Genomic DNA, 15742 nt, shown 5'->3' with positions numbered 1-15742 from the left:
GACTTTGTTTTATAATATGTATTGATGTTGAAAGCAACTATTTGTTGAACTTACCCACGCCAGCCTGGATGTCGGGCAGGTGCACTAACGCCCCGCCCTCCACGACGCGGGGCAGGTTGTCGCGCGGAGCGAGACGGAACACGCTCCGCGGCGCGGGCACCTGCTGGTCGCCAGTCGAGGTGGACGTGCCGACGTCCATGTCCATATCTATTTGTTAGACTTACCCACGCCAGCCTGGATGTCGGGCAGGTGCACTAACGCCCCGGCCTCCTCCACGACGCGGGGCAGGTTGTCGCGCGGGGCGAGACGGAACACGCTCCGCGGCGCGGGCACCTGCTGGTCGCCCGTCGAGGTGGACGTGCCGTCGTCCAAGTCCATATCTATTTGTTGGACTTACCCACGCCAGCCTGGATGTCGGGCAGGTGGACTAACGCCCCGGCTTCCTCCACGACGCGGGGCAGGTTGTCGCGCGGGGCGAGACGGAACACGCTCCGCGGCGCGGGCACCTGCTGGTCGCCCGTCGAAGTGGACGTACCGTCGTCCATATCCATAACTATTTGTTGGACTTACCCACGCCAGCATCGATGTCGGGCAGGTTCACTAACGCCCCGGCCTCCTCCACAACGCGGGGTTGTCGCGCGGGGCGAGACGGAACACGCTCCGCGGCGCGGGCACCTGCTGGTCGCCCGTCGAAGTGGACGTACCGTCGTCCATATCCATAACTATTTGTTGGACTTACCCACGCCAGCATCGATGTCGGGCAGGTTCACTAACGCCCCGGCCTCCTCCACAACGCGGGGCAGGTTGTCGCGCGGGGCGAGACAGAACACGCTCCGCGGCGCGGGCACCTGCTGGTCGCCAGTCGAGGTGGACGTGCCGACGTCCATGTCCATATCTATTTGTTAGACTTACCCACGCCAGCCTGGATGTCGGGCAGGTGCACTAACGCCCCGGCCTCCTCCACGACGCGGGGCAGGTTGTCGCGCGGGGCGAGACGGAACACGCTCCGCGGCGCGGGCACCTGCTGGTCGCCCGTCGAGGTGGACGTGCCGTCGTCCATGTCTATTTGTTAGACTTACCCACGCCAGCCTGGATGTCGGGCAGATGCACTAACGCCCCGCCCTCCACGACGCGGGGCAGGTTGTCGCGCGGGGCGAGAGGGAACACGATCCGCGGCGCGGGCACCTGCTGGTCGCCAGTCGAGGTGGACGTGCCGTCGTCTAAGTCCATGTCTATTTGTTGGACTTACCCACGCCAGCCTGGATGTCGGGCAGGTGCACTAACGCCCCGGCCTCCACGACGCGGGGCAGGTTGTCGCGCGGGGCGAGACGGAACACGCTCCGCGGCGCGGGCACCTGCTGGTCGCCAGTCGAGGTGGACGTGCCGTCGTCTAAGTCCATGTCTATTTGTTGGTCTTACCCACGCCAGCCTGGATGTCGGGCAGGTGCACTAACGCCCCGGCCTCCACGACGCGAGGCAGGTTGTCGCGCGGGGCGAGACGGAACACGCTCCGCGGCGCGGGCACCTGCTGGTCGCCCGTCGAGGTGGACGTACCGTCGTCCATATCCATGTCTGAAACAAGAGTAATATGGGGCATCATCTATGAAAAGGGACCTTATTGTCGATGGCGCTTACATCGCACAGCGTCGCGCGCGGCATTGTATTTATATTGGAGCATCGTTAATAATGGCGTAAGCGCCATCGACCATAAGGTCCCATTTCATAGATAACGTCACATATGACAGTGGTGGTGTGTTAAATAAATCTAAAAACAAGCCATAGCTCATTTATAACTACTTTTTAAGACTAGAACGAGTGGAAAGATGTGATAAAATACTATACTTTTCAAAATAGACAAGCATCTGGAAATCTACTTCCATAGATAATCATCCATGCTAATCAGCAACTCCATTTTTAATTTATTTCTAAGCTTTATGACATCGTTGGCAGTCGTTTCTGCATAATACTAAATTAATTAAGAGTATCCTTAATTATTACTGTCTGTAAATTCAAATTAACACCCCTCTCTCTATATTGGGCGTTTTCTAAAATAAATATTGAAAACCCGATTCTCCCAGATCCTGGTGTTTTTGGGTTCTTTCAACTCAGAATCACTAGCATATTCAATCCTGATGATAAAAAAAATTGTCCCAAAATTTTGTATGAAAATTGTACATTCCACTACGTCACGTTACATACAAGTGAAAATTTTTCTCATACTAAAAACGTGACGTAATGGAATGGACATTTTGGGACATCTTTTTTTAATGGTATGATGGAGAGTGCTGTCGATTCTGAGTAGAATGAGCCCAAGAATGTCCAGATTTGAAAGAATCGGGTTTTCGATATTTATTTTAAAGCCCTATCAGATGTGAAAACATAACCCTCACTTACCATCAGCATAAATAGATGCCTTCATCAATTGCACATGGTGGCTCTGTCTGTTCTCCAAGCGGGCCAGTTCTGCAGTCGGACTCTTCACTCCAAATCCTGGCGTCAAAACAAATTATTCTTAAAAAAAACCGGCCAAGCGCGAGTGGGACTCGCGCACGGAGGGTTCCGCACCATTAAAAAAAAATAGAGCAAAACAAGCAAAAAAACGGTCACCCATCCAAGTACTGACCCCGCCCGACGTTGCTTAACTTCGGTCAAAAATTACGTTTGTTGTATGGGAGCCCCACTTAAATATTTATTTTATTCTGTTTTTAGTATTTGTTGTTATAGCGGCAACAGAAATACATCATCTGTGAAAATTTCAACTGTCTAGCTATCACGGTTCGTGAGATACAGCCTGGTGACAGACGGACGGACGGACGGACGGACAGCGGAGTCTTAGTAATAGGGTCCCGTTTTTACCCTTTGGGTACGGAACCCTAAAAATTAAACAATTCTTATATGTGACGTTATCTATGAAAAGGGACCTTATTGTCGATGGCGCTTACGCCATTATTAACGATGCTCCAATATAAATACAATGCCGCGCGCGACGCTGTGCAGCGTAAGCGCCATCGACAATAAGGTCCCTTTTCATAGATAATGCCCCATGTATATTTCAATTTCAAGGATCTCGGAAACGGCTCTAACGATTTCGATGAAATTTGCTATAAGGGGGTTTTCGGGGGCGAAAAAACGATCTAGCTAGGTCTTATCTCTGGAAAAACGCGCATTTTTGAGTTTTTATATGTTTTCCGATCAAAGCTCGGTCTCCCAGATATTGTTCAGATAATTTGGAACGCCTCGGCCGCTTAGCTAGTTGGTCAAACCAAATTTGTCAGTAAATAAGAACAAAAAAAAACTATAGTAATCCTGTTCTTTTGGGTGCTAGTACTAGTGTAATACAAAGACAGTAAGATTATCTCTGTCTATGTTTGAAATGAAACAGTCCTTTGACAAACTATACTTCTGATGTAGGCATTTATTTTATTTTTAATTTTATTTATTAAATACAGCAACTATCCTTACAGGTAACCCTAATGCAATCGAGCTATTCCTGAATATGTAGGTAATTTTGAAGTCTTACCTCTGGTAGAGTCGTAAAGGCTCTGAGACTCGCCGTTGTCTTCTGTCGTGTCCATCTCAAAGGCTGCAAATTAAAAAACAACATATTTCATCTTTGAAATAGATTATATTATAAAAACCGGCCAAGTGCGAGTCGGACTGCGGAGGGTTCCGCACCATCAACAAAAAATAGAGCAAAACAAGCAAAAAAACGGTCACCCATCCAAGTACCGACCCCGCCCGACGTTGCTTAACTTCAGTCAAAAATCACGTTTGTTGTATGGGAGCCCCACTTAAATCTTTATTTTATTCTGTTTTTAGTATTTGTTGTTATGTTATAGCGGCAACAGAAATACATCATCTGTGAAAATTTCAACTGTCTAGCTATCACGGTTCGTGAGATACAGCCTGGTGACAGACGGACGGACGGACGGACGGACAGCGGAGTCTTAGTAATAGGGTCCCGTTTTTACCCTTTGGGTACGGAACCTTAAAAAGCAGTTAAGAATATAGAAGTCATATAATATTCTTATCAAAGCTTCGACTTGGTAACTTAATAACAAAAAATTGTTATTTTTTAATTCTACACGGGAACACGATTGCAGCGCCATCTCTGTCAAGTTTTGCGCGTTTAGAGTTGGACCAAGTTAGTTGGCAGCGATTTTGATAGCGATTGTGCAAGTGTTATTTAAACGTCATAGTTTCATAGAAGTTTGACGTTTATAATAACACTTGCACAGTCTGGGCTATCAAAATCGCTGCCAACTTAACTTGGTCATACAATATACATATGTTAGAGGAAAAAAGCTTTACCTTTCCCAGCCTGACCCAGCAGATCGAGTGACGTATGCTGCATGGCATACAAGCTGTCATCTCCCAATCCTGGCGCCCCGAGGCCGCCGAGGCCGGGCCCGCTGAGGCCGAGGCCGCCCAGCCCGGGGCCGGCGAGGCTGCTGAGGCCTCCGAGGCCGGGCGCTGCTGATACTGGTGGTATTTGAGCTGTGAAAAAAATTAGAACAGTTTATTTAATGAAAAATCACATAAATAAAGCGTTAATTCAAGTTTTCGATTTGGACCATAAGGTGGTAAACTCTCCCACGCGTACTATAGGCAGGGCTTGTTAACGTTACCAATTCACATTATAAAGTAACGTTACCTAACGGTAAAATCATAAAAATACCTTATTACCAGTAGTAAATTGTAACGTCACTTGATAACTTAACATTATTATAACGTTACCTAGTTAACGTTAATTTTATCGGTAATTTTACTTTTTATTCAACTATAGGTACTTACTGTTATACAGGGTGGCAAAAAATAACTGCATTCCCGTTGCCAGGGGGGTTTTGGGATAATACTGAGCAACTTTTACTATGTGACCAACCCCGAAATCTTCTTGTTGACAAATGGTCAGTATAAAAATCTCTAAAATAGCGACTTTATTATCAACACCATAAGATTCAAACTGCAACGTCACTCAGACAGTAAAAGTACCTGGGGCAATGAAATTAGAATGATCATTGATTACTAAAATATCGACTTTATCATCAACACCATAAGATTCAAACTGCAACATCAAAGTACCTGGGGCAGTGAAATTAGAATGATCATTGATCACTAAAATACCGACTTTATCATCAACACCATAAGATTCAAACTGCAACATCAAAGTACCTGGGGCAGTGAAATTAGAATGATCATTGATCACTAAAATACCGACTTTATTATCAACACCATAAGATTCAAACTGCAACGTGACTCAAAGTACCTGGGGCGGCGTTTTTCTGCAAATTCTCGTCGACCAGCTGCCGCTTGAGAACCGTCGGCGTGGGGTCATCCTCCTCGTCGGAGTCTGTCAACCCGTACTTGCTGAAATGCTCCACCTGTCGACAAATGTATCATCATAGCTATCGTATCACTACATAGTCACAGAATAAGTAATAGTATTATCATACAGAACGGCCACGCACCGCCCCGCCCCGACTCGCATTACCTCGCCCCGCGACATGAATCTGACGGACTTCTGGCGTGCTCTCAGTAAAGCGACTTACCCACACATACACAATGACGCCTGTATAGACGTGCCGCGCGCGCATATAAACGCAAATGATTTTTCATGTATGGACGATCCGCCCTGTGACATAGTATAAAACAAAGTCGCTTCCCGCTGTCTATCTGTCCTTATGTATGCTTAGATCTTTAAAACTACGCAACGGATTTTGATGCAGGTTTTTTAAATAGACAGAGTGATTCAAGAGGAAGGTTTATGTATAGTTTGTTAACCCGTGCGAAGCCGGGGCGGGTCGCTAATTTAAATAGTCTGTTCTTGTTGGTCTGTCTTGGAAGTGACAAGTGAGTGTCAAATTCGTATGAAATTTAGACGGCGCGCGAACTCGTATACGATTTTAGTTACATTGCGGACCATTGAGGTTACATCGACTCAGCCAACCGATCAAATGACGCAATGAAACTCGCATGCGAGTTTTCGCACCGTCTAAATGAGCCCTAAGTCTTTTGAGCACTTACCCGGAAGACCCAACTGCCGGTCTGCGGGCGGTATTCGATGAATTTCGTGTCGTGTTTGTCGCACACACGACGCAGCTTACCCTCGTAGTCCATTGTTAGTAATCTGTAACGAATGTGTACCTCAGTTAATAGTAATTTGTGACGTCCCACGGGTAAAGGTACCTTATGGCGGTTGGCGCCTGAGCGTTTTCCAAAAAAAGTGTACATTTCATTCATGTCTTCAAAATATTGACTTCTTGGGCTCATTTTACTCAGAATCATTTGTACATTCACGCCTCATACATGAAAAATGTGTCCCAAAATTTTGTATGAAAAATTTTTTTTCCAGTGCGTCACGTTCATACAAATAAAAAAAAATTTCATACAAGAATGTGACGATCAGGAAAGGAAATTTTTGGACACATTTTTTTATGTATGAGGCGTGAATGTACAAATGATTCTGTAAAATGAGTAAAATGAGCCCAAGAAGTCAATATTTTGAAGACATGAATGAAATGTACACTTTTTTTGGAAAACGCTCGCCTACGCTATTATTAACGCCGCTCCAATACAATTGCGGCGCTATGCGACGTAAGCGCCAAGTGCCATAAGGTACCTTTTCCCGTGGAACGTCACATTTATTGATGTTATGAACTAGAAGCATATAAAACGTAACGTAATTGTTAATAGGGAATGTTACGCGAAACTCTGCGTAGGGGGCGCCACTTTCACAATCAGTCACAATCTAAGGGTCTATCACAAACGAGAGAGTCGAAATTTTGCTATCTAACCCCTAGAATATTCGAGAGATAAAGAGGCAGATAACTAAATTTCCATTTTCGCGTTTCCCGGTAGGCCTTTTGTAAACAAACCGCCTTGATGCATCAATGTCATATTTTATCGTCTGTGAAAACTTGACAAATACAGTTTAACCTCCTAAGCCATATAAATGAAATATCCGAAATTTCCTACTGAAATTTGAACCTATTTTGTAGGGAATAGAGTTGATTTTCATTTGTTAGAACTGAATGGAACAAAGGAAATGCAACTTTATTCCAATTGAATATGATTTAAATTTCATCGAACTGAATAAGTACTATAAGTAAGACCTTAGGCCGTAGGAGAATAAGGCACAGTATGTTATAATTTACTCTATGGTTTATGAAAGGCGCTAGTGTTGCACTCTGGCAGCGGAACATTGCAGTAATACATTAAATACCTGTGTATCTGTCCTGTACATTATGTACCTGATGCACAGAATATTATTGTGAACTGTACCTCTCCGGGTCTACCGGGTGTACTTCCTTGTTTAGGAAGTGTACTGAAAAATAACATTTAATAACATAATTGTGTACTGTACCTCTCAGGGTCCGTGATGGGGGTCTTTTCCGTCTTGTCCCTGGGCCAGATGCGGTCGAGCGTGACCACGGCGCGCCGGTCAGACCCTGGCCTACTGGCGGCTTGTCGGAGTCCTCGGGGTACACTATCACCTTGTTTAGGAAGTGTACTGAAAAATAACATAATTGTGTACTGTACCTCTCCGGGTCCGTGATGGGGGTCTTCTCCGTCTTGTCCCTGGGCCAGATGCGGTCGAGCGTGACCACGGCGCGCCGGTTCAGACCCTGGCCTACCGGCGGCTTGTCGAAGTCCTCGGGGTACACTATCACCTTGTTTAGGAAGTGTACTGAAAAATAACATTTAATAACATAAGTGTGTACTGTACCTCTCCGGGTCCGTGATGGGGGTCTTTTCCGTCTTGTCCCTGGGCCAGATGCGGTCGAGCGTGACCACGGCGCGCCGGTTCAGACCCTGGCCTACTGGCGGCTTGTCGGAGTCCTCGGGGTACACTATTAATTCCTTGTTTAGGAAGTGTACTGAAAAATAACATAATTGTGTACTGTACCTCTCCGGGTCCGTGATGGGGGTCTTCTCCGTCTTGTCCCTGGGCCAGATGCGGTCGAGCGTGACCACGGCGCGCCGGTTCAGACCCTGGCCTACCGGCGGCTTGTCGGAGTCCTCGGGGTACACTATTACCTCCTTGTTTAGGAAGTGTACTGAAAATCAACAATTTCATTAAGTAAAGGGTAGTGTACTATAGTTCGTTTTGTTAGAATTAAAAAAAGACTACGCGATCTTGACGTGTCTTTTAATTGAAAAACGCTTTTTAAAAATCAGTAACTATTAGGTACTTATGAAAGCAAAAGAATGTAAATAATCGTATATGATTCATAATTGTTACATATTTGCCGTGACTTATATTCCAAATGTGTTTTTAATAAAAAGACATGTTACCTTTGTTCTAATGCTAAAAAACCGGCCAAGTGCGAGTCGGACTCGCGCACGGAGGGTTCCGCACCATCAACAAAAAATAGAGCAAAAAAATCGTGTTTGTTGTATGGGAGCCCCCCTTAAATTTTTTTTAATATTTGCTGTTATAGCGGCAACAGAGACACATCATTTGTGAAAATTTCAACTGTCTAGCTATCGCGGTTCATGAGATACAGCCTGGTGACAGACGGACGGACGGACGGACGGACAGCGAAGTCTTAGTAATAGGGTCCCGTTTTTTACCCTTTGGGTACGGAACCCTAAAAAACGAACTTTAGTGTGGAGTACGTGGCTCTATGAGTATAGATCAAGATACAAGTTAATATTTCAAGGGCTTGTACAGTAACTTACCTAACGCGTCGAGATCAAGGTTGGCAACGTCGACCTCGCAATCGTAAAACACGTTTCCGTAGTTCTTTCGACCAATAGTCAGGTGTGGCACCACGCACGACCCATCCGGACGCATGTATGCTGCAGAACAAAAGTCGATATTAAATCTATTGAATATGTGGCTTTCCATGAGAGAAGGGTCCTTACGCTTCATCTGGATATAATGGGAATTAATTACCCATGTGGATATTAAAATAAAATATTGAAAAATTACAAAATTACAGGACCGGAAAGTTTCAAAATTTAAGTTTTTTTTAACTTCCAAAAACGATAAAAGTAAGGGTACCATTCGATTCCTTACATTTTATCCAAAAAAATATTGTACAGCAACTATATACATAAACGCAATATTTCACCGACAAAAACGCAATTTTCTTCTTTTTGTCCATACTACAAGATGGGATCTCAGGGACTTTGACGTCACGTTCACTTATCCTTTTGTGAGCGGCGTTTCGCGAGTGAAGTGAGACTGTCGGACTTTGACTATAATTTCTGACTTTTGTGTTACTTTAATGCAATGGGTCCCATATAGACATTTGATCCTAAAAACAAACCCGATCGATTGATACCATAAATGAAAATTAGTCATGTAGCCTATTAACTGGTTTGGTTTGACGTAAATAAATGTATTTTCTTTCTTTCTTTCTTTCAAACATGAATGATATTGATTTGTTCACTTACCGACCATCTCTTCTAGTGAGGGTATGGTGTAGTACCCGGGTCTGGTCAGCTTCACGCCTGCCGGGTGCGGCGCGGCCGGCGGTGGCTCGCGGGTCATGTGGTGGAGTCTGGTGGAGTATTCTGTACCCCACGACAGAACGGGAGCCCTAGAACACTGTATAAGGCGACACTTACCGACCATCTCTTCTAGTGAGGGTATGGTGTAGTACCCGGGTCTGGTCAGCTTCACGCCTGCCGGGTGCGGCGCGGCCGGCGGTGGCTCGCGGGTCATGTGGTGGAGTCTGGTGGAGTATTCTGTACCCCACGACAGAACGGGAGCCCTAGAACACTGTATAAGGCGACACTTACCGACCATCTCTTCTAGTGAGGGTATGGTGTAGTACCCGGGTCTGGTCAGCTTCACGCCTGCCGGGTGCGGCGCGGCCGGCGGTGGCTCGCGGGTCATGTGGTGGAGTCTGGTGGAGTATTCTGTACCCCACGACAGAACGGGAGCCCTAGAACACTGTATAAGGCGACACTTACCGACCATCTCTTCTAGTGAGGGTATGGTGTAGTACCCGGGTCTGGTCAGCTTCACGCCTGCCGGGTGCGGCGCGGCCGGCGGTGGCTCGCGGGTCATGTGGTGGAGTCTGGTGGAGTATTCTGTACCCCACGACAGAACGGGAGCCCTAGAACACTGTATAAGGCGACACTTACCGACCATCTCTTCTAGTGAGGGTATGGTGTAGTACCCGGGTCTGGTCAGCTTCACGCCTGCCGGGTGCGGCGCGGCCGGCGGTGGCTCACGGGTCATGTGGTGGAGTCTGGTGGAGTATTCTGTACCCCACGACAGAACGGGAGCCCTAGAACACTGTATAAGGCGACACTTACCGACCATCTCTTCTAGTGAGGGTATGGTGTAGTACCCGGGTCTGGTCAGCTTCACGCCTGCCGGGTGCGGCGCGGCCGGCGGTGGCTCGCGGGTCATGTGGTGGAGTCTGGTGGAGTATTCTGTACCCCACGACAGAACGGGAGCCCTAGAACACTGTATAAGGCGACACTTACCGACCATCTCTTCTAGTGAGGGTATGGTGTAGTACCCGGGTCTGGTCAGCTTCACGCCTGCCGGGTGCGGCGCGGCCGGCGGTGGCTCTCGCGTCATACACTCCTCCTCTGAAACTAATACAGTTATTAATGTCCACATTCGGTGCTTTTACCATCATACTTCAGGGTTTTGGGCGCGGGAAAGTTTTACACTAGCCAATAAATAGGTAAAAACTGTAAATATTTTACACTAGCTTTTGCCCGCGACTACGTCTGCGTGGAGTTAGTAATTTGGGTAGCTTATTTTTACCCAATCTGCTTTTTAACGATTCCCCATACAAACTTCCACCCCCCTTTTCACCCCCTTAAAGGGAGATTTTTGGGATAAAAGCTACCCTATGTCTTTCCCCGGGACTCAAACTATCTTCATACTAAATTTCAACTAAATCGTTTTTGCGGTTTAAGCGTGAAGAAGTACAAACAGACAGACAGACACACTTTCGCATTTATAATATTAGTATGGATTGGCGGTTGCTGCCAATTTTTAATTCATAGTTTACTAAGAATTACACAATAAACAAAGTTATAAATACACGAAATCATTACCGCGTCCAATAATCTACGGTATTTTAAAATTTTAACAAGCAGAAATGTCTGCGATCGATGCGGTGAGTTCAAGTCTCACCCAAGACAGTAATTTTTCCACTTTTAAATTTAACCTACGGTATGATTTATCACCGACTGTACGTTTACATTTTAATAACATGTTAAATAAATAAATATTAGGGGTCATGTTACACAGATCAACCTAGCCACAAACTAAGCAAAGCTTGTACTATGGGTGCTAGGCGACGATATAGATAAATACATACTTATATACAGATCAAAACACCCATGACTCAAGAACAAACATCTGTGTTCATCACACAAATAAATGCCTTTACCGGGATTCGAACCCAGGACCATCGGCTTAACAGGCAGGGTCACTACCCACTAGGCCAGACCGGTCGTAAAATTTTTAATGTTTGTATAACTCCACTGTACAGAACATGTAATAGTATTTCATATTCAATGGACACGCTCCACATATAAGTACTGGGACACTGTATTACTGATAGTATGGTGGGAGGTAAGGTCAGGTAAGGTAAATAAATAAATATTAACCATATATTCCGCTTATCTGTTGCGACATATCGCATGAGGTGCGCGGACTCTGTCCTCCCCAGAACTGGAACACGCTTGACGTACTGGGATACTGGGATTCTATGGGAGAAGGAAATGATGGGTTAGGATAAGGTAAGGTAGGACTATTGGGGTAAGGTAAGGTAGGAAATAATAGGTTAGCGTAAGGTAGGACCACAGAACAAGTAGAATGGCGATGCGAGCGGGGTACGTGTCGCCGCCGGTTATGAGCAAACGCTCGCATGCTAGTACTCGCCCGCGCTGACCGAAAAACGTAAACATGTCTTTTGCGCCACAATAACGTTCAGATTAAGAAGCCAGACATCAAATCTGTCTAAAGGAGGCGTATCCATTCACCAGGCACACAAGTTTTTACTACCGTTGCGCGAGAAATGTGGAAATGTGGAGAGGAACGAGCGGCGACACCGGTTCCGATACTAACCTAACCTCTTTAATACTTTCTGTGGGTAGGACTATTGGGGTAAGGTAAGGTAGGAAATAATGGGTTCGGGTAAGGTAAGGTAGAACTATTGGGGTAAGGTAAGGTAGGAAATAATGGGTTCGGGTAAGGTAAGGGAGGACTATTGGGGTAAGGTAAGGTAGGAAATAATGGGTTAGGGTAAGGTAAGGTCACAGACTACATATATACAGACGCTGCTATCCCATACATTCAAATGTGACCGCCTAAAAGCGCACCATTACCAGATGGCGTCACTGAAAAAGCACTGTTGCCTATCATGGATACAAGATGGCGCTGTGTCACATCCAAATCATAGAATTCCTAACGACATCTATACGTCTTCATTGAAAGTTAGTAGACATATGTCGTTGCCAACGATTAGAAGTAATCAACAGATGTCGCTTTATAGCGTATTGAATAAATCATGAATCTAGTTTAAAACTGGATCAAGCATGAGGGGTGGAAGGAAATGACCGAACAGGATAGTCTTATGTATCTTTCAGTATGAGTAAAGAGAGTTCGGGCACTTAAGGAGTACAGGGAGGGAAGGGAGAGGCAGGGTACAGAGAAATAGCGTAGCCAAACGGTATAACCATAAAGTAATTTCGGAAAACGATACTGTGGTGATGATAATATTTATATATTATAAGAATGCTACATAAGTCTTGCCGAAACTATTTAAACCGGCTGAAAATAAATACCTGTCATAATAATTTTGCGCATGCTACCATTGGTGCATGGCAAAAGGATTAGACATTACTACTGGCGTAAGTCCGTCTATATGCCACCATGCCACTGGTACTTGAGCGTTTCTTTATATTTTTTTAATCCAATTGCTCAAAAAGTTTAGTTTTTGTAGCTGCAAATCGTGCGTAAAGTTTGATTTTTTTACACTAGTGCTAAGAAGTAATCTGATTGATACATTTTAAATAAATGAGTATTATGCGAGACCCGCTTATAAATGACCCACCTGAACAACGCGCGATTGGGCATAAAGGAGTATTATTCGAGACCCAATAGTATTACTTGAACAACGCGCGACAGAATGAAGCTGACGTTCGTACAATACACTTTATACACTTAATATAAATGTAATTAATTAGATATATATCAATATAATGAAATAACAAAAGATTCATGTTTTTTTACATATAGCTGGTCAACCAAATCTTGTCAGTAAAATAAAGGCGCGAAATTCAAATTTTCTATGGGACGATATCCTTTCGCGCCTACATTTTTCAAATTTGCCGCCTTTTTCTACTGTCAAGATCTGGTTGACCATGTATAATTATATGTTCTGAAAATTAATTTTATTAATTTTAATAATACAATTTCTCTTCAATTGGCATAATGCTGACAACAGTGACAACAGAATCCACATTGAAAAAAATGGCAATTAAAAGTAAAACTTTTTTTATTCCCTTCCCGCCTTTTTTATTCAACATTTAAAGTGATTTATGTTTGTAAGTAATTGCCAAGAAAGCATAAGTTATTAAATAAAAATGAGTGATTCAGACGATTTTGGAGTTAATTTAACGCCACCAGATATCAAAGCAAAGGCATCCGTTGTAAGTGACAGGGCTATAACCGCGAAAATCGAATTTTGCAAATTGCGGGCATTTTTCTCTGTCACTCTAATTACGCCTGCATTGGAGTAAAAGAGAAAGATCCCCGCAATTTGCGAATTTCGGTTTTGGCGGTAGCCCCTCAGTATATTTCCGGAAAAATCGAAAGCTCGGTACTCGTGCAAAATGACATACTTCTCGCACTTATATCGAAAACTACTATTTTTTGCCATTTTTTATATTGTGATCTTTTTTGCCACTTTTGTGTTATTTGTACTCAAATTCACGGGCTCTTTCGATCCTAATGAGATAAAATACCTCAATTCATGCTCAATTCACTCTTATCGTGCCTTCTAAAAATTTACGATACAAGTTGCATTGCAATAACTATAAAAAAGTAACTGATTTGACTAGTACGAAAATACCCTATTGTAACAATACGATGCGACGTTGTCGAGTTAAACTGGACTCGCTTCGCAGTAACTCATAGCAGTTTGGCAACGTCGCGTCGTGCTTTTATTTTTAAGCAACAGATTTGTACATGATTTGTACCATCTTAGTACCTATACATACAAAGATATGTTTTCATAACGTTCCTTTTCAACTTCTCCCATGGCAAAACCCGTACCTATCAAACCTGAAATTATTATACAAAAGCATTTAATGTTTGTTTTAATAAACTTTTTCTGTTATAATTAGAATAAATATATCTAATTTTGCGTATATTGACCAGGCAGGTGTTTGTATCACTAATTATGTGACCTATAAGTATAGACAGACAACAGCGTGCACAGAAACGTCAAAAACGGCATCAAGTAATGATTATTGCTATTTTAAAATTAGTCCCCTACTTCAGGGTAATGTTATACGCCTGTTCCTTAAAAAAGCTGAGGGCCTACCGCGAACCACGTTCGACGTGTTGCCTCCCTGTCACACTTACGTACGAATTTACAAGTGCGACAGAGAGGCAACACGTCGAACGTGGTTCGCGGTAGGCCCTCAGAAATGGACACTGAGGCATAATTATCATTATTTTGGAATTTAAGTACTATATAATATTATTTGTAGTCTTTTGGAATATCATATTTTATTTGAACTAATAATATTGTATAATAATAAATCATAAAAGCTCTATTTAGGGACAAGAAAGAACTTTCAACGGCAACACTAAAAATAAACTGTCAAATAGTCAAGTCGCCACAAAGCGGCACCGCGTTTGTTGGTTGCCTTTGCTTTGTTTCTGTTTATACAAACTTATTAATTTCATATTATAGCTTCATTTGAACTATAGTACAAGTACGTGAATAGAATACCTAGACGTGTCTTGCTTGGTGCAGTTGCGTAGGTATGCTAAAAGGAAAGTTGGAAGACCGATGTGGCGCTTTAAAGACTGTGCTAAGCGTGACATGTGCCCAAAATGTGGGAGGTCGTGCCGCTCACGCATCGGCCTCCACAATCACCAAACCCGTTGTCTAAACAGCAATGCATAAATCGTCTGCAATAGACGAAAAGACCTGTGATGATGACGTGAATTGCCGATGTAGTAACGGAACACTACTAATGGTAAAACCTACATATTAATCTGACAGTGTCTACTGTTTGCCAATAAATGATAAAATTGATAAAAAATTAACACTTCAGGTAAGTTTGTTTTGAATACAAAGGTTAATTAAATAATTTATCACCACACCAACTGGTAAAGGCACCCTTGATTGTTCAAATACTAATGAGAAAATTGCATTTATGATTTATCCCACATGTGGGGCAAAGTAATCAGATCTAAATTTTGAGTTTCCTTATGTTAGCTGGTAGAATTTACTTTTAAATGATGATTTTGAATTATAAATTCTTTATAATGTTCATGTGGATTTGATTTTTTTGGTATTTTATAGTTGGTATTTTCCCTGCATTGGCATGGTGATAAATTCTGTGTTTCATTAGGTGGCAATGTTTGTTTAACCCTCGTGCCTTGAATTCTCACAACGCTCAAGATTCCACTTCTCGAACCACTCGCTACGCTCATAGTTCAAATCTTCTGCTTGCCCTGGAATCAACATTAGCATGAGCGGTTAAACAACTGCTTTGCCCCCTTGCCCACTAATAACTATTG

At 43.8% G+C, this 15742-nt stretch overlaps 1 protein-coding gene across 1 annotated transcript in view; it reads right to left on the bottom strand.

The window, feature by feature from the left end:
- The window catches only part of LOC134660061 (uncharacterized), a 90233-nt gene that overhangs the window by 36257 nt on the left and 38234 nt on the right, over window positions 1-15742 (bottom strand). Inside the window, exons 23-34 of the mRNA XM_063515761.1 lie at window positions 10447-10560; window positions 8683-8802; window positions 7907-8057; window positions 6025-6127; window positions 5267-5381; window positions 4312-4497; window positions 3521-3583; window positions 2395-2490; window positions 1420-1572; window positions 1080-1220; window positions 740-895; window positions 225-380 (exon numbers count right to left, since the gene is read on the bottom strand). Coding sequence (XP_063371831.1) covers window positions 225-380; window positions 740-895; window positions 1080-1220; window positions 1420-1572; window positions 2395-2490; window positions 3521-3583; window positions 4312-4497; window positions 5267-5381; window positions 6025-6127; window positions 7907-8057; window positions 8683-8802; window positions 10447-10560 — 1554 coding nt within the window. The remainder of the gene's footprint in view (window positions 1-224; window positions 381-739; window positions 896-1079; window positions 1221-1419; window positions 1573-2394; window positions 2491-3520; window positions 3584-4311; window positions 4498-5266; window positions 5382-6024; window positions 6128-7906; window positions 8058-8682; window positions 8803-10446; window positions 10561-15742) is intronic.

This window comes from Cydia amplana, chromosome 26 (assembly GCF_948474715.1).
Source record: "Cydia amplana chromosome 26, ilCydAmpl1.1, whole genome shotgun sequence".
Classification (NCBI taxonomy): Eukaryota; Metazoa; Arthropoda; class Insecta; order Lepidoptera; family Tortricidae; genus Cydia; species Cydia amplana.
Note: the sequence above shows the minus strand (reverse complement) of the source record. Positions and strands in the feature narration are given on the sequence as shown.